Source organism: Enoplosus armatus, chromosome 15, assembly GCF_043641665.1.
Source record: "Enoplosus armatus isolate fEnoArm2 chromosome 15, fEnoArm2.hap1, whole genome shotgun sequence".
Lineage (NCBI taxonomy): Eukaryota > Metazoa > Chordata > Actinopteri > Centrarchiformes > Enoplosidae > Enoplosus > Enoplosus armatus.
This window is the reverse complement of record NC_092194.1, coordinates 18,593,583-18,613,891: the sequence shown is the minus strand read 5'-3', so window position 1 is coordinate 18,613,891 and position 20,309 is coordinate 18,593,583. Positions and strand designations below refer to the sequence as shown.

At 41.5% G+C, this 20,309-nt stretch overlaps 2 protein-coding genes across 4 annotated transcripts; both read right to left on the bottom strand.

Moving 5' to 3' along the window:
* Positions 1 to 3,467: 3,467 nt before the first annotated feature.
* slc39a9 (solute carrier family 39 member 9) lies at positions 3,468 to 7,263 on the bottom strand. 2 transcript variants are annotated; one of them, XM_070920555.1, is made up of 7 exons: positions 7,168 to 7,263; positions 6,830 to 6,938; positions 5,658 to 5,861; positions 5,119 to 5,187; positions 4,676 to 4,761; positions 4,194 to 4,328; positions 3,468 to 3,701 (listed from the first exon to the last, which is right to left on the bottom strand). In XM_070920555.1, exons 1-7 carry the CDS (start codon positions 7,261 to 7,263, stop codon positions 3,468 to 3,470), a joined length of 933 nt encoding a protein of 310 aa, XP_070776656.1. The 2 variants fall into 2 exon arrangements, with proteins under 2 accessions (XP_070776656.1, XP_070776657.1); XM_070920556.1 differs by lacking the exon at positions 5,658 to 5,861.
* A 1,092-nt stretch (positions 7,264 to 8,355) lies between these two features.
* Positions 8,356 to 18,436, bottom strand: rbm25a (RNA binding motif protein 25a). Of its 2 annotated transcripts, none has more exons than XM_070919738.1 (18): positions 18,320 to 18,436; positions 17,932 to 18,038; positions 17,643 to 17,692; positions 17,263 to 17,433; positions 16,809 to 16,866; positions 16,354 to 16,514; positions 16,054 to 16,248; positions 15,868 to 15,951; positions 12,029 to 12,303; positions 11,837 to 11,948; positions 11,607 to 11,696; positions 11,372 to 11,445; positions 11,126 to 11,276; positions 10,182 to 10,590; positions 9,785 to 10,089; positions 9,566 to 9,664; positions 9,320 to 9,367; positions 8,356 to 8,820 (listed from the first exon to the last, which is right to left on the bottom strand). In XM_070919738.1, exons 2-18 carry the CDS (start codon positions 18,035 to 18,037, stop codon positions 8,728 to 8,730), a joined length of 2,481 nt encoding a protein of 826 aa, XP_070775839.1. In that variant the 5' UTR covers position 18,038; positions 18,320 to 18,436; the 3' UTR covers positions 8,356 to 8,727. The 2 variants fall into 2 exon arrangements, with proteins under 2 accessions (XP_070775839.1, XP_070775840.1); XM_070919739.1 differs by having other exon boundaries at positions 15,868 to 15,948.
* Positions 18,437 to 20,309: the final 1,873 nt, after the last annotated feature.

Here is a 20,309-nt window from a genome sequence, read left to right as displayed (position 1 = left end):
CAAACTGAAACCTCCAATCAGCCCCAACATGTGCCGCCGTCTCTCCCTGTTTGCGTGCGAGCGGACGCATCAAACTCCACCTGCAGATATCTGGCAGTTTAAAGGGTTTCTATAGTTGAATGTTCTCCATTTATATGTAAGATCTTCTTCATCAAGTGCAAGACTCTAACATGTGATTCTGTCCACTGAACACCTCAGATTCAAGCCCGACTCACAGTGCAGGTGCTGTCGGCCAATCAGAGTCCAGTATTTTGACTTTAACTAACATTAGTAAGGATGATAGTCATGTCGACAAACTACACTTAACATTATGAACATTATTTCTGTCCTGAGCCAACGGGATAACATCTGCAGTCGTCCTTCAATGTAAAAACACAGTTCAGCCGAAGCTAATTTGAGGCTTTCGCAGTCTGAGTCAGACAAATCAAGTGGGTATCTTCCAAAGTCTTTTGAAGAGAATTTTGTACTACAAAGACTTTGGATGATACCCCCTACTGAGTCTTATCTTACATTTGAATCTATTAACTGAGTATGGAGAGAAGGAACAATAACAGTAACCAATAACTCCTTCACTGTCCAGGACATATGGACATATGAGTATTGTCTTACGGCAGACTTGAAAAAATGAGAATCTTCCCTTTAAGAAGTAGGAGGACGCTCTCAACCCATGAAAGAATATTTAATCCTTTAGTTTATCTGACAAACTCAAAATCATCAGTTTGGAGACACATAGTTTTCACTTCTCTCCACTGGTAAGCTTACTGTACATAATAACCTGCTGAACTACATTATTACTTTAACTTGTATAACTACTTCAGCCATTGTTCCTTCATCCGCTTACATGAACACAAAATTAAAACAGTTTTGGTTATTTTACATGAGAGATTTGAGCTCTTCTCATTGGTTTGAAGTGGGTAAAAGGTGATGTCACGTCCTTCCACTGACCAATCAGAGTTCAACAACATTCAAATCAAACTGTGACAGCAGTGGCTTGTTTCCTGTCAGTCAAATCGGATCAAAGCACACAGTCCCGATGAAGCAGATTTTTGAGATCTTAATAAATAATTGCAAAGGATGTTTTTTCTTAACTTAGAGAAACACTAAATATTTTAAACCATGTTTTCAGGGGCTTCAAAGGCTGGCATATTCCCAAATAAATATAGTTTGGTAAATCATGCACATAACATATATAGAGCTTGTTTAAGTAATGTTTCAAGCAAGATTTCAAGGGTTCCAGCTTCGCAAATGTGAACATTTTCTGGTTTTCTTCTTCTATGATTGTGACCTGGATATTTTGGGGTTTTGGATTGTTGGTTGAACATTTGAAGACTTCACCTTGGACTCTGGGAACAATTTTACCCAATTTTCTTTAGACCAAACAATTGCAGCCCTAAACACAAACACCAGTGGACCCTGAATTCATTTAAAACGGTTTCTTTCTAAAGGATGGGAAAACATGAAATGCCAAATCTCAGCAGGGATTCTGATGCAACACTGTTCAGGAAGATGAAATGGCACATAATGGGGTTGTCCTCCAACATGCCCGAGGAGGGTGGGGTGTCCCTTTTGGACACACATACAGCGTCCCATAAAAAATAAAACGATCATGCAGCTGCTGGTCTGCATGCGACCCACCCCTTTCTCTCGCAATCACGCAAGGGCGCCTGAAACATCACGTGGGTTTCTGTGTAAAACCATTCAATTTATACATAAAACAGAGACCGCCTGTAGCCTCGTGCGTCAGTACTGTAAAGAACAGTCCGTCCATGTCCAAAATATCAAAATTAAAAAAACAAAAAATTGGATTTGTGAGTGAGCAGTTCCATCTCACACAAGAGATCATGATGATTGTTACTCTGTACAGTACACATACATACTTACATACATATACATACACATGCGCTCTGCTGCGAGCAGGCACAGTGATACAGTAACACTCACAACGTCCACATGTCCTGATAGAAGAGGGAGCAGCCTACTTACATTTTAATGAATGAACCTGTTACTGTTTTAATGGTACTGAGGCAGAGATGGGGGATGCCAGGGCAGGCTGCGTTCAAGAGCGTGTACTCGACATAACAAGAGCTTTGAAAATGAAGGCAAACCCTCTGTACCCACTTCAGACTCAACTCCACTCCTGAGGAAGAAGTGACTTTGCCCCTTTTTCACGATTATTGCTCAGGTATGATTAATTAACGAGGGGTAAATCAATTAAATGATTAAAAAAAAAAAAAAAAAAAAGCTTTGTTCAAAATGTTCCTCACAGGATCTGCAACATGTCTGTTCTCCTGAGCCGATGGTCCCTAAACGTTTTGATCCAGTAAATGCCCTCTGAGGCAAATCATTCATTCATTCAGAGCTGCTGAAATAACCTCCACCTCTAAATAAGCGTAATAACACCCTATACAATCACTTAAGACAACGCTATACAGACCTCCAACCTCTATTTATAATTACTCTCCAAGTAAAACACAACAGAAATAAATCCAGAAACTAAAACCATGAAAATAAAAGTTACAGTTCATGTTGTGATACATCAAGGCTGGTTGCGTCTTTTCCTTTCGCAGGACTCCATGAATCTTTGCGTGTTTTATAGTCGAGACACACCATCAGTATTCATCATAGTCAGGCTTCCCATCAGGCCAAGAAACTGCTTGTCACAACTGATTTTTCTACCAGGACAAACCTCCACTCGGTCGACAAACTCACTAACCAAAGCAGAAATTGTTAGGAGCATCTGGCTGGTTATTCGGGCCGATGTCTCCTCCTGCTTCATTGTTAGCTGTGAGAAAAAGATCTCTGTCGGGAAGAAAATGAGTCAGGAACGTTTTCTACAAACTGGAACGTCCTCCTGGCGCCGTCTCATCAGGTATCCGTTTCAACTTGCTAATATGGCACTTGAAAATCAGGTTCAAATCAATCTGGATTGTTGCTAAGAGATTTACACTCTGTACAATTATATAAAAGAGAGTTTGCTTTCTTGATATCGCAGGCTTAAATCAGGACCGTCTAAATCTCACTGTGCAACTGCCATCTTGTAAAACATCACTGTCATGAAATCAGGGTTGGTTCTTTGAACAAGCACGATGATGCAACACTGAAAAATCCACGTTGATGTAAACAAACTAAAGTGGTGCTAAAGAGTCCTCTGGCCTCCCTTAGAAAAGATTTCTGGTGGAATAAATGGACACATACAGCAGCTCTAAGATGTTTCGTCGTCAGAAAAAACTTTGTCGTCACGTGCCTTGGTTGTCGCTGTAGCAACTCTGATTTCCCTAACATCATTCGTTCCCTGTTTCAAGGTCAGTTTCGACTGATAAGACGTCCCCGCAACGAGCACCAGTCTGCTCCACGAGGTCCATCAGCAGACAACACGCAATAAGACATTTAGAGCCACAATGTTTGGAGTCTCCGTTTCCTCTTCTTTCCCCTGTACACTCGTCTTAAATCCCTCCTGAGCTCTGGGTCTAATGGTGGTGACCGACGGACAGCACCAGAGGAATGAGGCAGCCCAGCACCAGAGCTCCCACCTCCACCTTGCTCAGTCCTTTGCCTCCGTTGCCTCCGTTAGGAGCGTGGCTGTGGCCGCCACCCCCGACCTCAGGGAGGACATGGACGGTGGCCACGTAGAGGAAGGTGCCGGCAGAGAAGAGCATGGCGACACCCGTGGCGTTGATGTCTGACAGGGCCTCCTTGCTGCTCTGAGAGGGGAACAAACAAACAACACTGTGAGGAAAAATGCAAAACAGCTAAAAATGTGTTCCACCAAGAAACAATTCCTTTCTGATGTTATTTTTTGGTAATTTTTTTATGGCTAATGAAATGTCTCTCTTATCTAAAACATGTCTCTTGTAGAGAATCCTGAAGTCTCACCAGCCATACTGGTTTTTCAAGACAAAACCCTGACTGGCATTTCACTGAGGCATTTTGTTTTTAATTATTCAACACATTCTTAGAGGATGACTGCTGTTGTGCCTCAGGCTGGACACTCTTTCACCACCGATCTTTAATGTAAGTGAGAAATGCACTTCCTGCCTCAAGGAGAGAGTTGTTTGGTTGCACTGAAAAAAAACTGGGTGGTTCATCAAAACAAAAAAAAGATGATTAGAAGATTAATATTTAATCATGGGTCCAAAGCTCCATTATGAAGCTCCAAATGCTGCAAAAACAACAACAGAGTTTTCAATATTTACCTGACTGAGGCCTAAAAAGGTGAGCATGGCGAGGACGGGGGCTGCCAGGGCAAAGACCAGGAGATGTTTGCGGATGCGGTTTCTCTCAAGACCAGCATGCATCAGGAACGATACCAGGCCGAACGCTGCTGGGGCCTACAGACGACAGAGCAGAGTTCACATAGGTTCACATTTACAATAACATCAAAGAATCCTTTGGTCTATACAATGTCAGAAAATAGTGTCCATCACAATTTGTTTTCAAATGGCGTTTTCTCAGACAAACAAAACCCAAAAATTTAGTTTACTATCAAATAAGACAAAGAAAAGCATCTAATTCTCACAAATCAAAATAGCTGGCAATTCATTTTCTGTCAATCAACTCCACTCATCAATTAGTTGTTGTAGCTCTACTGCTGCTACGTGAGTTTCATTTGTATATACGTATCCCATAAAGACACATAATATAAACAATAACTATACATGATATGAACCATTATTACCTTATGCAGCATGATAGCTACAAAGACAATGAGCTGAACGCTGGTTTGAGACGTCGAGGCAGCAGCTCCGAGTGCCACCCCATCAGCTGGAGACAAAAGACAGAGTTGCTGAGATAACTTTCATATTTGGTCATTAGTATGACAACGTTTACAAAGTTCTGATTCAGATATTGTAAAAAAAAATAAAGAAAGGTACGACAGAAACTGTTACTGCAGCTCAAACGCTCTAAATAATCACCTCTGTGCTTTCATTTTCTAGATTACAGCAAGCTCAGTTTAAAATGGGATTCACTCATTGATCAAGTAAACTTAGGGGACGCAGAGAATAACAGTTTTAATAAGTAAAAGAAAAGGTCAGTAAATGTTTACACAATGTCATGCACAAGATTTTACCATGAAAGTCTTATCTAGTACCATCATTACATGACACGAGACAGGCCTACCTGCAGCGTGGACCACAAGACCCAGGGTGGTGGTGATCTTCGAGGAGGTGACCCTTGCTGACTCTGGATCTAAACCAAACAAAAAAAGCAACAGGTCAGAAAAATGCTGCAACATCTTTACATGTTTAAGAAACATATAGAAGTAGAACCGAGTGATAATGACAGAACTGCATCTCCACAGTGAGCAAGAACCGTGCGGTGTCACATGTTGGCAGACTTTGTGAACAGTTTGCGGAGCATTAGCTCCTCAAACAAAAAGCTCTGAAACTCTTCGGTGCCGAGCGTGGGTGCATCTGGGAAAACAGAATTAGCAGTTGAGCCATCTGGGGGTGTTTTGGGTCTAATTCAACAAAACAATTTTCTCCCAGAGAAGATTAGCACTTGATGAGGCTAATGACGAAGCTGCTGTCATCGAGCTCCATTTTCACAAACTAAGTCTCCACATAGACACTCTGGACCTGTGTACTGTTCAATTCAAAGACACCAGCGACAGTTTAAATGCTTTAATATTTGTGTTTGCCGTCCCTTGTAATACTGACCTTCAGTGCTGTGCACATGAGAACTGCCTATCTGGTCCACGAGTAGCATAAAGACGAAGCCCAGGACCAGAGACACTCCGATGCAGGCGTGAAGCTGCTCGTGACTGTGCTCATGTTTCCCGCTGGCACTCAGGGCTGTGTCTACTTCACCCTTCGGCTCGGACACCTCCACGGCTCCAACCTGGCCGTGGCTGTGGTGTCCACCTGCAGAGACACAGGGCAGGAGAGAACAGAAAAGAGTGTTAAACACACCTTAACACATCTGATTACATCTTACAGCTACAGAGACGCCAACGAATGTGTCTATGCAAATGATCACAAAACAAATAACTGTGTTTGACAACGTTTGTTACATAAGAGAAACGGACATCAACTGGTCGTACTTAACCTCATAGTGAACTTTGTTCTGTTTGAAAAGGACTCTGTTACAGTCTACACAGGCAAATCTCTACATATTACATTATGTCTATATGCTCTGTGCAGGTGTTCTTCTGGCCTGTGGCACACCTGAAGGCGTCTGAAGCTCTGACAAAGAGCCAAAGACATCAAAGAATTTTGGGGGCATTTTCTGCTTTTATTAGAGTGAAGAACTGACAGGAAATGAATGAACATTTTTATTACGTGGTCAGCATCTTTAACCCCGAGGCCACCGGGGAGCTGTTTTCAAGAAGTATCTGACACTATCTGGAACCAGTTGGACCAGTCTACCAGGGAACAAACTAGTTTACAGGCTTTCAAATTGAAATCTGGACAGTGCAGACTGCTGCTACTGTTTAAGTGCTTCAATTGTCTCATTGATTGTTTTTAATATATGTACTGTGTATATGTACTTGGAAAGCAGTGTTGACAACGAGTGAATTATCCCTGAGGCGTAAAGTTAGCTGACGTTTAATTGAGAGCTGAAATTATTTGTCAACTTATCAACTAGTCAACTGATTAATTAATCAGAAAAGAAATTGGAAAAATCAAATAATTGTTGTAAAGTCAATACTCAAGCCAGAAAGCCAAATGTTCTCTTTGCAAAATTGTTTAATTAATGATTCACCACTCATGAAAATAATTGTTAGCTGCAGCTTTACTAATATTAAAGCCGTCTTCCACTGACTTACGCATAATGAAATGCAACTTTGAGAGGAAACACTCTCAGGAAACACTGTTTTAATGAACTCTACCTTCAAGGATTTCTTCATACAGTGCGTGGACCCCCTCAGGGATGATAACAGCCAGTGCAGTCCCACACAGCAGCCCTGCTCCCAGCACAGTGATCAGCTTCAGCTTTTCCTGGAGAAACAGAGTCACAGACCTTCAGCACAAGCCTGTAATGTTGTCAGATAATCGACATGACATCTTGTGTGCATAGGGCCTAAAAACAATGGGAGACAATCAGCACTTGTGATTAAAAGATGTGAACTTTTACCTCCCTGTAATTCTGGAAATGTAGCCAAAGTTAGCCAAACCGTGCAAGCTTTCAGGAAGCACTTTTTCAAAGCCTTTCTCGTCACAGACTTACCTCTGAGAAGTTGACTGCTAGAGGTATCGTCCCGGCTACATAACATCCCACCAACATCGCAAGAGACAGCAGGCTGATTGAGCTAAAATCGTCCATGACTGCACTTTTCTCTTCGGCTAATCTACTGCTAAGCTAAACCATCAAAACCAACCGCCTCTTAGCTACACGTTAGCACAGACTTTTATTCGTGCTCGTCAACTTCAATTACATGCCCCGAGCAGCTGTCGGTTAACAACAGTAGCTTTTAAATTAATACACGTCGCGTCCCGTTGGTGCCAGTTCAGCTCGCTGCCAAACATCCACGTTAACTAGACACAGACGTTGCAGCCCCTGGCCTCGACAACGTTTGCTAGGCTAAGCTAACTAGCTTCTGTAATTGCCGGGCTCTCAAAATTCACAAATGCGGAATCCTGACGCGTTAACGTTCACTTGCAAACATCCGATACGCCGCATCGCTTCTTCCACATGCAGCTGTCAACAATAATATTGCAACTTCTCGACTTGGTTAGCAGCTAACACAACTGGCTAACAGAACATCCTCTTGTTTGGTGTCGATGAAAAGTGCTTCCGGGTCACAACTCGTCCTCTCAACCTGTCCAGGCAAACCTGCCACGTATCCGCGAGACTCGTTGGAGGAGGAGAGAGGAGGAACTAAATAGTTTTTATTTATTTATTCATTTTTTTTTTATTTGTTGTGGCCTGAACACAGTCGAATTTAAATCTAAAAAAATATTGGTATCACCTTTGTTTAACTTCAGCTAATATTAAATGTCCAACTGGAGCTGAGTAAAGTTATTGACTGAAGTTAACTGCACTTGGATATGAGGCATTCATACATATAAAACAGATACATAAATACATTAAAAAAGGTAAGTATTCAACAAAGAAAATGTTTTAATATATTTATGTGGATTGTAACTTGAATGAATGTGATATTTCACAAGAATAAAAAATAATTGTTAAAATAAAAATACTCCTTGGAGGAAACAAAAACTCTACATAACTCAACAGGAGACCATCACAGACGTTAAGTGACAAATATAACTAGAGTGTCCCTGTTGTTCCCATTAAGAAGCAACAGAACAAACCTACAAAACAACATAAAAACAGTGAGGAGGAATATGTTTCTTCAGCATAACTGCATTTAAACAAATAAAATAGTGACACATCAAAGAAAGACAAACAATATTTTCTAAAAAAGCATATTTATTAGTTCACACAATGGAGCAGTGCCTCAACATGACGACAGTAAATCAAAGCAGAATGTGTCCAACATATTGGAGAACAGATGGGTGAAACGCGACTGTCTTTTGCTTCAACAGCATCAACAAAGGGGAAAAAAAGCAACCAAAGTTTTATCATGCAGTATGTTTGTGCAAACCCTTTCTGTTCACAGGCTTTTCCTTCCAAACACGCACACACATACACACACACACACAAGGCAGCAGCTCCTTGCTGATGGAATGGAGGGGTGTATAGACACGTTTACAGTCTGCAGGACCACAAAACTGTAGGTGGCAGAACTGCGAGCTAAGGAAGTCAGACAGAGAGACGTGGTCTTTATTTCACCAGTCCGATCTTCTTTGCCTCTGTTTCGTATATCAACAGCCTCCACATTTTTACTATGAAGACTTCTGCTTCTTCATCGAGAACCTAAACACAAACAGGTTGGTTAGACAAACCTTTCCTCCAACAGCTCAACAAATCTATCTGACGTGGTCCCCCTGTTAACATGCTCACCATGACAACACAGGTGTAATGTTAACCATGTTTACCGTCTTTGGAAACATGCTACACTACATAGCACTAAACACAGGCTAATGGAGATGTCATTAGTTTTGCAGGTCAATTAAAATTTTGACTTGATGGTGCTAGAGTTTAAGTTAAGAGATCACCAGAGTTATTACAATTCATACATTATATGAAAATAATACTGGCCAATTTCAAAAGGTAAAGTAACAAACTAATTTATTGGTGTGTTATATTGTTATTATAACTTGCCAGTATGTTTTTTTTTAGTATAAATTAACTATATACAAGGAAAAATTTGAAATTAAGCTCAACAAGTGATGACATGAAGTTCAAATAACCAGTAACCTCCATAAAAGATGCATTTAAACAGACTTTGGATCCAGAACCAATTTCAACTTACCATAGCAACATCATCAAGAATACCCTGAGGGGTGCTGTGTGCCATCACCTGAGGAGAAAAGAAAAAACATTCAGTTAAAGTAATAATAATAATAATAAACAAAAATTAATGACTATTACTAATGAATATATTCAGAAGCTTTCATGTTTTCCAAGGGAACCAGCATTTTAAATTAAAGGTATAAACAGCGTGAAAATAATACAGCTGATTGAAGAATTTCCTCAAGTGAGAGAAATAATCACAAACCTTTGAACAGACGAAATCAACCAGCGTGGGTTCCTCCTCGCCGATGTATTCAATAATCTTCTTATTGATCCATGGTCTAATGCGGCGATCCATCAGTGTCTACATAAAGAACAATCAGAAAACGACAGAATATTAAATCACTACACTCTCTTCGACCTTTAGAATATTATAAAATGTATAAAGTTCATAAAAACAAAAGAGCAGCCAGAGGCTCTGTACCGAGTCCACCATAGCCCAGTCCAGAGGGTAGGAGAAGAGCTCAGGCCTGGCTGTTGGGATCTTCTCAATAAGGCTCTTTATGTGCTTGCGTTTCTCCTCTGTGTTGATGCTGCCTTTGGCCCCTGAAATTTCTGCCCCATCCAGCCCCAGACTCTTGTCGTCATCGCCGTAGTCCAGTGGAACCAGTTTCCTCTTGCGAGGCTGCTCATCAGCCTCCTCATCATCAAACTTGTTGAAAACACTTTCCACGGACGCCAGCTTCTTTCGCTTTCCAACGTTGAGCTGGCTGGGACTGTTGGTGGCACCTAGAGAAGAGAAACACCCGTTATTTCAGGCACAGAAGAGCGACACTAAAGAGTTAGATCCCTCTGTGTCCTTAGTTTGTTAGTGTGCTCACCCAGTTTGAGACTCAGACCAATCTTGGGCCGGTGCTCCTCTGGAGGTTGGACCTCAGGAGTGTTCTCGCCTGGAATGATGATGCCGCAGGGAGATTCGTTGCCGGGTGTGTTTGGAGTCGCGTTCCCACTGGCGGAGGACACTGAGGGAGCAGTAGTGATTGGTCGCATGATGGGTTTGAGTTGCGGCTTGGCCTCTTGAGAGTCCTCACCGTCGTGGTAGTCATCCTCCTCCCCTTCCACGTCATCGTCGTCTGAATGCTGCTGGGGGGCTCGAGGCATCGGCTCTGCGGGCCTTCCTGACCCTCTCTTCTCCCGATCCCGATCCTTGTGGGACTTCTCCTGGTTCGCGTCCTCCTCAGGTTCAAGCTTCAGAGGAGGCTGTCGCCTGCGCTCTGCCTCCTCCTCCATCTACGCAACACACAGATATGACCATGAACCATGACCTCACATTGAGGAGCACTTTTCATTTATGTCAGGAATCAATATTTGGTGACTGGTGGCATTTTACAGACGCACCGGCATCATTACTGATTGAACACCAAAAAGGAGGCAGACAACTCTTTAATTGAGTTTACTATATGTTACTACAAAACAAACAATGCACAGTAAAGTCACGTATACATGCAGCAGGCCAGTAATCAAGATTTCTCCCCCTAACTTATTTTGAAATCATGCCATCCAAAGCTTTCTTATGCATCAGAGGATACTGCATCGGTTCTTTTTGGGGTACAAGCTTATTAGAAACCCGGTTACTCGTATGTGTGGCAGAGCAATCGGCGTTCTCCAGGAGAAATTGTGCTCAAGAAATGGTTTCTCCTGATTTCTCCCTACCCTGATTACGGAAACCAGGTTTCTCATATACATGACATGTTAAGAAATCAGCAAACTGGAGAAAGCAGAGTGTAACCGGGTTACTTAAGTGCACGTAAACACATTGACTCACCCTCTGCAGCTCAGCATCAGGGTCAGGGTGACCTTCAGCCAGAAGCCTCTGTCTGATCTCCTCCAGCTCCTCCTTCTCCCTCTTCCGGTCTCGCTCGTCCAACTCCGTCTCCTTTTCCCGGTCACGCAGTCGCTTCTGCAAAGCGCTGCCCCTGAAGATGAGAACAAGAAGTCAAAGAATGACAAATGCAAAACACAAGCGAAAGTAGTGTACCTCACACTTCTAAAAGTGCATCAAGATACTCACCTGTAGTATTTTGGGTCGTCTCTGTCGTCATCATAATCTTCAAGGAATTCTTTCAGTCTTTTGGCTTCTTTCATCTGAATTTAAACACAGACCCACAATTAATTTATCTGTATAAATTAGGGGTGTATCAGAGGGGGTTCAGTACAGCCTGAACTGTTCCCAAAAAGTGTCTAAAACCAATGGCAATAACTATTTGCCAACAACTTGATCTGGTGTGGTATGCATTCATGTATACCATTTCACGGCGCCTCTCATCGTCCCTCTCAGTTTCTTTGCTGTAGTCACGAGCCTTCTTCCTCTCCCGGATCTCCCAGTTTTTCAGACGCTTTAAGAAGATATAGAAAAATAATTCATCCATCACTAAGTCAGACATAAACAAATAAGTTATTAAATAAATTTCTTTGTGTGCAATTATCTAAACTTTTGTTTAATCAATCAAAATGACAGGAGAGATAATATACGCACTTCTTGGTAAGCTGCCTCCTTGTCTCTAAGCCTCCTCTCAAGTCTCCTCCGTTCGTACACATCCTCCTCATCTTCTTCACGGTCTCGTTTTTTATCATCTCTAGTCCTTTCTCTGCAGGAGACAACGGGTTACTAGTGTTAGACTAATTTAATTATTATTGGCTCTCATGACATCACTGGACTCCCACTGACCTCGATCTGCTGCGATCTTCACTGACGTCTCGACTCCTCTCCCTCTCCCGCTCCCTATCTCGCTCCTTCGTCCTCTCCCGTTCGCGATCTCTCTCCCGTTCGCGGTCGCGATCTCTGTCTCTTTCCCGCTCCTTGTCCCTCTCCCTCTCCCTTTCCTTCTCTTTCTCGCGGTCGCGGCGCTCCCTCTCGCGCTCTCGCTCTTTGTCCCTCTCTCTCCTTTCCCTCTCGATCTCCAGTCGCTCCTTTTCTTTCTTTCCTTTTTCCTCCTCCAGTTTCTGCAGGAGCCCAACAGGAAGAAAAGAGAAAAAATGTGTTACTAGATTCTCAATACCAAAAAAGATCATACTAAAATACATAAATACACAGGTCATCCGCACATGATACTGAAAATGATTTTGACTCCCTGGGCCAGACATGCTCACATACTGCCATGAATCATTGCCTTGGAGAGGCTGGTTGCTGCAAGTGAGGAAGTCCTCCTAGCCCTGACGTTTCCTCCAGGAAGAGTGGTCCGCTGCTTGAGCAGGTTTAATGTAGATACATCTCAATTCAGGACACACTTACTTAAGGCCATAAATTGCAGGTCAAGCTTGAAAAACACCTAAACGTTTTAGGGAATCTGTGCTTAAGGAGGGAGTGGAAGTGAAAACCATCTACCAGTAAAACCTTTCTGGTGTTTTATCAGCACATTTTAGCTCTAAACCTTTACATTATTATATTTTTGTTACATCAAAGTGTTGTGATGTAAGTGCACAGATCATTTCCTGTCCTGGCTCCAGTATTCGGCCCTACCTTTTTATTACATATCACATATGTAACAGGTCAACTCGTCCTCTGCAGTTACTATGTGCTCTATGGTGATCTGAGATTATGCTCTGATGTAATAAGAGGTCATTCCAATAAAAATTCAGCTGTAGGCAAATACGTGTTGGTCAAACCCCTATCCGCCCACTTTCCAAATCAATGTGCACTCAGGCAAATGACGAAAAGTAACAGATTTGACCTGATGCGAGAGACACTGCACCACCATGTAAATATGGTTCAAGTGGTACTGACTGACCTTGTAACATCTTTAGTCTCAACACACATTAACATAATGTTTTATGCACTCAGCTTTGCATGATTCCTTGGGTTTCGGGGAGTAATTCGAAATGGGGCTTTTCACACTACAAACACACTTAGGTTAATATAAAGCACTTAAGATAAAAAGTACTCACCGAGTGTCAAATCAGCTTCGAACCATTAGGTCAACAAGTTCATTAAGTTCTAACTATACACTTAAGATCCCCACTATAATATACCCAGGTTTTGTCTTACCTATGGGTGCCAAGTGGATTAAAACAAGCCCAAGCTTAACGTTGCAAATGGCCCAACTAAGTGAATTACATAATCAGCTCCCATGTGTGTTCTACATGGTCATGGTCTGAGACACAGCGGAGCAGTGACAGACTGCAATGCAAGGGCTCCCCTGCAGCAGTGCGGGAGTTCTGTATACAGCAGAGTGACAGACCCAGGAGCTGGGAGTAGGTTGTATTGCAGACATTTTACATTGCATTTACATTGTAATCTTCTGTGGGAACGAGTGTATAAACATTTTTTACAGCATAAAATAATTTTAAGTTGAGGAATGATACTACTTATGCAGATAAAATGTTTTTTGCTGAGATCTGTCAAAGAAAAACCAGGAATTGTGTACAACACCAGGACCAAATCTATTCCCACTGAGCAAAAACTGCACCTTTGAGGTTTGCAAATTTCCATTATTGATGATTCATATATTTGTCCAGCTTATCTGGAATGTACTCTATTGGTGTGCAACTTACAGGTGATGAACTACGGTTTCAGCTCTTCTCTGCCCCTACACATCCTACAGGCTACGTGTGGGAGGAAAAGCAGGTCAAGTGTAAAGTCAAAATAATCAGGAAAAATGTCCAAATGATACCTGTTATCTAATAACAGCTCATCCACATAAATAACATTTTAAATTCATGTCTGAAACAAGTCAGATACTGTATTCCATTTTGCCACAAGGAAATTAGTGAAGCAGTCTTACCTGTCGGTTGTCTTCTGGCATCTCTTTGGCCTCTCCAACCCAATAAATTATATATAAAACCTTAACAGAGTCGGGCCCACAGTTCAAACAGTCTTCTAACTGATTTAATAAATGTCTAACAGCTGTACATCTTGGGTGGTTTACAATAGTAAACGTAAATGTGGGTCTGACAGCTGTTAAGTGATAAACAAAAACAAAAAGGAGGAAAGGAAAGGAAGAGGTCTGAACTACCTGTTCTACTTTGTAATTTAGCTTTGTAACTTTGACGCATCTGGGAAATTTACAGTACCTTACAAGTTGTCAGTTAACTATCTGGCTCTCATTGTATTGTCCTGTTTTCTAACTTTTTTTCTGTCCTAAAACTTACCTCTTGTTCTAAAATTCCATTTATAGAAAATCACTGATTTGCTGGCTAGTTTGAAACAAACCACTTGAAAACAACTAAATCACACTGTCACAGATGTAGGCTGTATTAAATTGCATGCAAATTAACAGAAATTGTCAACCTCCTACCTCATATTTTTGACTCTACGTCTGACATTTCCCTGTTGTTAAGTTTGATGTTCTGAGTTCCTCTTTGTTGATGGCAGTTTGTTTGGCATCTGATACCTATTGTGTTTTTTTAAGAAAGGTCACCTTGACGTATTAAGCTATTTTTTATTCATTTTAGGCACCTGCAGTTTTGGGACATATGTTATGTTATTTATTTCCTTGTTCTCTCATTATTCAACTAAAGGAATGGGGTCACTAAGACACAGAAGGAAGAAAAAGTAAATAAGTGTTTGAAAACAAAATAAGAGAAAAAACAAATACAAGAACTTACCTTGTATGTCTTCAGACCACAGAGTGCTGTGGAGGGGCGCTCCCTACTTTAGTAACACTACAGGCTGCAGTTCAAACTACTGCAGTGGTTAGGCTCATTCAGTCTGTGTGTGTGTTCTTCAAACACATCATTTATCATCTAAGGACCTGCAGAGGTTCACTGAGCTGCCCGGCCTTCTAAAACTTGACTGACTGCAAGTACAACATGCAACATTTGGACATCACTAGCAATTTGAACATCCCAGTTCCAGTTCCAGTACCAGTAGCACTTTGTTTCCCTGAGTCCACATGTAATTAAAAATAATGGAAGTGAACTGAGAGCCAGTTGCCCCTCTGCAAACCTTCCAGAAGGGAGCGCCCAACATGAGTAAAGAAGAAATGAAAGATCATACTTACATCCTATCCTCGCAACTTTTTCCAAAGCTGAGATTCTGAGATTCATCTTGCTCTAGTCACCAAATGAACTCTACCACATTGGTGGGGTTTAATCAATAGATTAGCTTTAGATGGAATTTAACATTGTGTCCATGCACTCTGTGTGATGACTTTAGCTTGTGCAGAGCTGAAACCTCAAAGACTCAAATCAGTATTATGAATAATGATAACTCTTGCCCAATTTGGAAATACTGACAGATACTACAAAGCCATCTACGAGTGGTTGATGTAGTATTTGAGTATGATTTAATTATGAATTAAGCCTTTAATAGATGCTATAAAATCTTTGAATCAACATCTACTACTTTCTATTCCTTAAATGTTTGAATTTCACTAAATGATCTATATATTAACAGACTACCTCCATACTATGGTTGACACTAACAGAACAGTCTTATGGAGGGATTACCTCCACAGATTATGTAAATTGCAGCTCCATTTGCTGTTGAGGAATGTCTAATTACAAATGTGGAGGATTTCTTCTCAAAAACTTAAATCACAGAGTAATAACAGCAGTTTGATACATTACCTTGTGTGTGTCGCGGAATTTACTGATCTCTCTGGAAATCAAGTCTCTCTTGTCATCCTCCATCTCCATGGCATTGATATCCTCCTTACACAAAGGAGAGAAAGACAGGAAAAAAACACACTAAGTACTGAGCAGTTACTGTATATAAAGTTACAAAACAGAACATCTACATTAAGCAAACAGTACCTCCTCTTTCTTCTCTTTCCGCTTCTTGTTGCGAGGTTGACTGTCAGGGTCCTGCGAGGGGGCATTGAGCTCACTTGCATACTCTCGGATGAGGACGTCTATTGCCCCCTTCACAACCTGGTCCCGACGCAGGGTTTCTTCATCTAGAACCTCCTCTTCATCTTCATCCCCGTTCTTTGACCCACCACTGGCTCCCTATATGTTAAAGGCAGCGAAATGGGAGAAACAATCTCATAAACCCAACTTAGCAAAATGAACATAACAGAAATGTTCAATTCATTTAGCAGGTGAACAGCATACCCCATTGGCACTCCTCTTCTTGGCCTTCCACTCATCCAGCTGGGCCTTGGTTTTGGCATCTACCTTGACCAACAGCTTCTTATCACCTAAGAGCAACTCGTGCAGAAGTCTGAGGGCTCGCAGTGTGGATTCAGGCTCCTTATACTCACAGAACCCAAAAGCTTCCAGGATTTGAGAGCAGAAAGAAAGTTAGTCCACAGATGTTAAACAATGACAAAATACCTGATAACTTCAAATATTTGCAGTGAAAAAATAGAGAAGAAGTAGATTTCACATTCAATTTCAAAGTTATTAAATCCACTGTAATTCAATGCTGTAAAAAGTACAGTGGGGTGAATACTTTCTAATAGGATTGCAGTGACTTTCTAATGTAGCAGTAGTATCTAGAGTCTCGAGACTGCCACGTACAGTAACATGAAGATGGCTTAAATGTGTTGTGCCCTTTTTGTTTTTACCTTGAAGTTTTCCAGAAGCACCTTGGACCCTTTTCCAGCTCAGAACAATACCACATTTCTACATCGAAAGAGAACAGAAAGAAGGAATTACGTAATTTCACATCACAGACATTTAATCAATGATCAATCAATCAATGATAAGAAAACTGTCATAACAGTATTTGTGCATCTCTCAGACAGTACTCCCCGGGGATCAGTGGATACCTGTGACGAGCCATGAGCAGCGGATCAAAACCTGTGATGTCGGCCTTGTGCAAGTGTTTTTCTGTAAAACTGGGTTGATACGATACACTGTGCTGCTTATCTTGATAATGTGTTGGAGGTTTAAGTTGCTGAATCAAAGTTTCTGTATATCATTTTACCTTTCAAAACCACTGCAATATTTGTAGCTTGAATTTCATTTGAAGGTTTGCTGAATAACAACAGGTGTGGAGGGTACACTCGGTCAACTCACGGCTAGAAGCTGTCTGACCAACATGTCAGATGCCTTTTCAGATATGTTCCCTACGAATACAGTGGTGGTGGGGCCACCACTGTCCTCGATGTCCTTGACTCTGATGTTGCCTGAGTCTTTCTTTGGAGGCATCGGCTTCTGCGCTAAAGCAATTGTAGTCGGGACAAGAACCTGCAACATCAAATTACATTTTATTCAGAGTAACAATAAAAGCTGTACAAGAATCTGATAATAAGTCCGTTATACTGACTCGTTTGAACAGCAGACTTGCCAAAAACAAACTGCATGAACTGAGCTAAGCTGTTTATGTTTATGGCAGGTTATGCAGAACAGCTGATGCTTTGATTGGCATGCAAAAGGAAGTCATGTTTCTGACTCACTGTGGGTGTGGGGGTCACTACACCCATATGAACCGGGATCATGGGAGTACCTGAAAATAGAACAAAATACAATGATCAAACCATGTATTGGAGGCATGCAATTACACACACCCACTGACAATGACAAGAACAAACAGAGACTCTTGACACCTCAAAATGTAATTATTCCCTCGGGTCCTTTGAGTGCCAATACTAAAAAAAAAAAAATCACACAAGGGAGCCAGAGCCTGATTTACAAACACACAGCCGTTACTGCTGATGTGACCACACACATATTCAATAACGTTACCTGGCGGGACAGCCGGGGCAAATCCCCCATATTGAGGAGGTGGGATCCTGGGAGGTAACTGCGGGATGCCAATCTGCTGGCGGTTGAGTGGAGGAGGGTAGGACATCCTGAAATTTACAGAGGAGAGAGGATGTTCAACTCGAGACGAAGGAAACATTGTTGACGTTTTTCAGGGTTAAGCTGGGCAATGTCAAGCTCATCACAGTATTGACTACATTTTTAACACGAACAGCGCGACTGACCGCTGACTGAACTGGCCCTGCTCAATCGAAAAGTGGGCATCCTCCACGTTTAACGTTAACTAGCTAAATTAGCTTAAGCTAGCTAACACATACTGTGGCCTTGCTAGTTCACATTAGCTGCAGCGGTCATGTACGGAATTACTCACCTGTAGTAATGTCTAAAATAAAAACCAGAGTCTAATAATACTATGGGTTATCCGAATAAAAGCCCATTAAATGCGGTAAACAGAAAAGCGTAACGCTACGGATTAGCGTTAAAATTGTCACCGGTGATACAAATAACTGGGACCTATTCTTTTCGAAATGAATCATGGGATAGCATAGAATGGTTTTTGCCTTTGCCCTAAATTTAGTCTGACAGGCAGGCACTCAGGCTACAGAGCGCCCTTTCCCCTTCATTTCGCCTCCTAGGCAGACCTTCCACTACATGCTGGCAATGCGGACTTTGCACACTTTGTCCCGTTAGTGATTTGCTAATAACAGGAGCTATTTGCAAATGAAAATGACCACTGTTGCCCTTAAGGTGGACAAACTTTTCTGAGGGACTTCAAAATTCTAGTCAACCTTTCTGTATCTGTAGTCATTTTACTATTAAGAGTGTCAATTGATTAATACAATTATATTTCACGGTGATTGCACCTTATATCTACACACGTGACAAAGAAAGTTGGTTGATCGGTTGACTGAGTGAAACATAAGGTTGGAAAATATTTGCAATAACGTATTGCCGATTCATTCAGATCAAAACAAATTGTTGTAAAGTTTCAAGAGGGCCTGTTATAGTCGCACAATTTGCCTTAAAAAAACTCGCCGACATGAACTCAAAGAAGCGCACTTTGGAATGCAGATTCTCGCACTGTCTCACTTTTGCCACACACAAAGTTTTGCCTGACAGGCCGTAACCAGGGCATGTAAATCCCAGGCTTCCTATTAAATTCTCTGTGTTCTCCGTTTTCACGCCGCTTGGTGGCGCCAAATACTTTTCTTTATTTTGTAGCGAGCGAGCGACAGAAAGAGGGAGAGCCCTCCTTTTCCTCCCCGGTCTGTTCAGACAGGCATTTTCTTGCCGTTGAATGCGCCACGACCAGTAATACAGACTGATGACGTCGGCTCCGTGTCGCTCAGCAACCACTGAGTTCGGTTAAGGGTCTAGAAATATATAGCTAAGTAATAACAAATTGGTTCACGACTATTTTCTTTTCTTTTAAAGTGTCTTAAGATCTATTTTATTCCATGTTAGTTTAGTCTTTGCCTATACATAAACAATGAATCTGTGTCCCTGGGTTGTATCTGTGTTTTTATATTGTCTACTGTGTTTATTGTTGCAAGAACGCTTTGTTGTTTGATGACAGAATAAAACCAAAACCAAACCACGAGTAAGACTTTACAGATAAGGTGGATATGGTTTAATCATTGCCGACCGCAGCTACAGTGATAAATTACATTTGAGCAACTTGTAACCCTAACCCTAGCTGTAGTGTTTCCGTGCTACTTTGCGCCACTAAATTCATGTAAGGCTATAGTGACAAGTTACTTTGCAGATGAAGATTATTCAATTCAACTGTATGGTCATTATATCTTACAAGTCCAGTATAACAAAAAGTCTTGTTCGTCAGTCTCTCTGGTGCAACATAAGAATACAAAAACCCTTTATATACAAAACATGAGTTTGTGAATATATTGCACCGTTATGAACTACTCAGCAGTTTCTAAAGTAATTACAATTAGCTCTACCTCGACCAGATAAACAGTCAGTAGCTAATAACAGTTAATAATAGCTAATAATATAGTTTGCTGATAATACTTAAGTACGTTTAATTAAGTGGCTTAATAAATGGTGGTATAGGAACTTCTTTTTGAATACGAATTCTTGCACTATGATAGCGGGACCCTAGGACAGACACTTGTCAGGGTACCCTACATATTATATGGAAAGATGTAAAGGTTGTTTTGCGTTTTCGTCTTGACCTGAAATCCGATATGTTTTGGACGGAACACGTGTGGACAAACATCCAGGCCAAACGCTAGAATGTAAACAAACGTATCAGTCCCGCTTGGTTGAGTCTGTGGAAATTTCCACCTGGATGAGACCGCGGTGCGACGCTTCATAACAAACATTTCAAAAAGGCACTTGGC

Excerpts from the sequence above, each read along its gene's own strand:
- rbm25a (XM_070919738.1), bottom strand. The coding sequence starts at position 18,037 with ATGTCCTACCCTCCTCCACTCAACCGCCAGCAGATTGGCATCCCGCAG. Across the intron at positions 16,249-16,353 it reads AGAAGAGGAGTGCCAATGGG|GGAGCCAGTGGTGGGTCAAA; the intron begins GTATGCTGTTCA and ends TTTAACATATAG. Across the intron at positions 11,697-11,836 it reads AGGAGGCAGCTTACCAAGAA|CGTCTGAAAAACTGGGAGAT; the intron begins GTGCGTATATTA and ends ATCTTCTTAAAG.
- slc39a9 (XM_070920555.1), bottom strand. The coding sequence starts at position 7,263 with ATGGACGATTTTAGCTCAATCAGCCTGCTGTCTCTTGCGATGTTGGTG. Across the intron at positions 5,188-5,657 it reads TCATGTGCACAGCACTGAAG|ATCCAGAGTCAGCAAGGGTC; the intron begins GTCAGTATTACA and ends TGTTTGGTTTAG. Across the intron at positions 4,762-5,118 it reads TCTTGTGGTCCACGCTGCAG|CTGATGGGGTGGCACTCGGA; the intron begins GTAGGCCTGTCT and ends TTTTGTCTCCAG.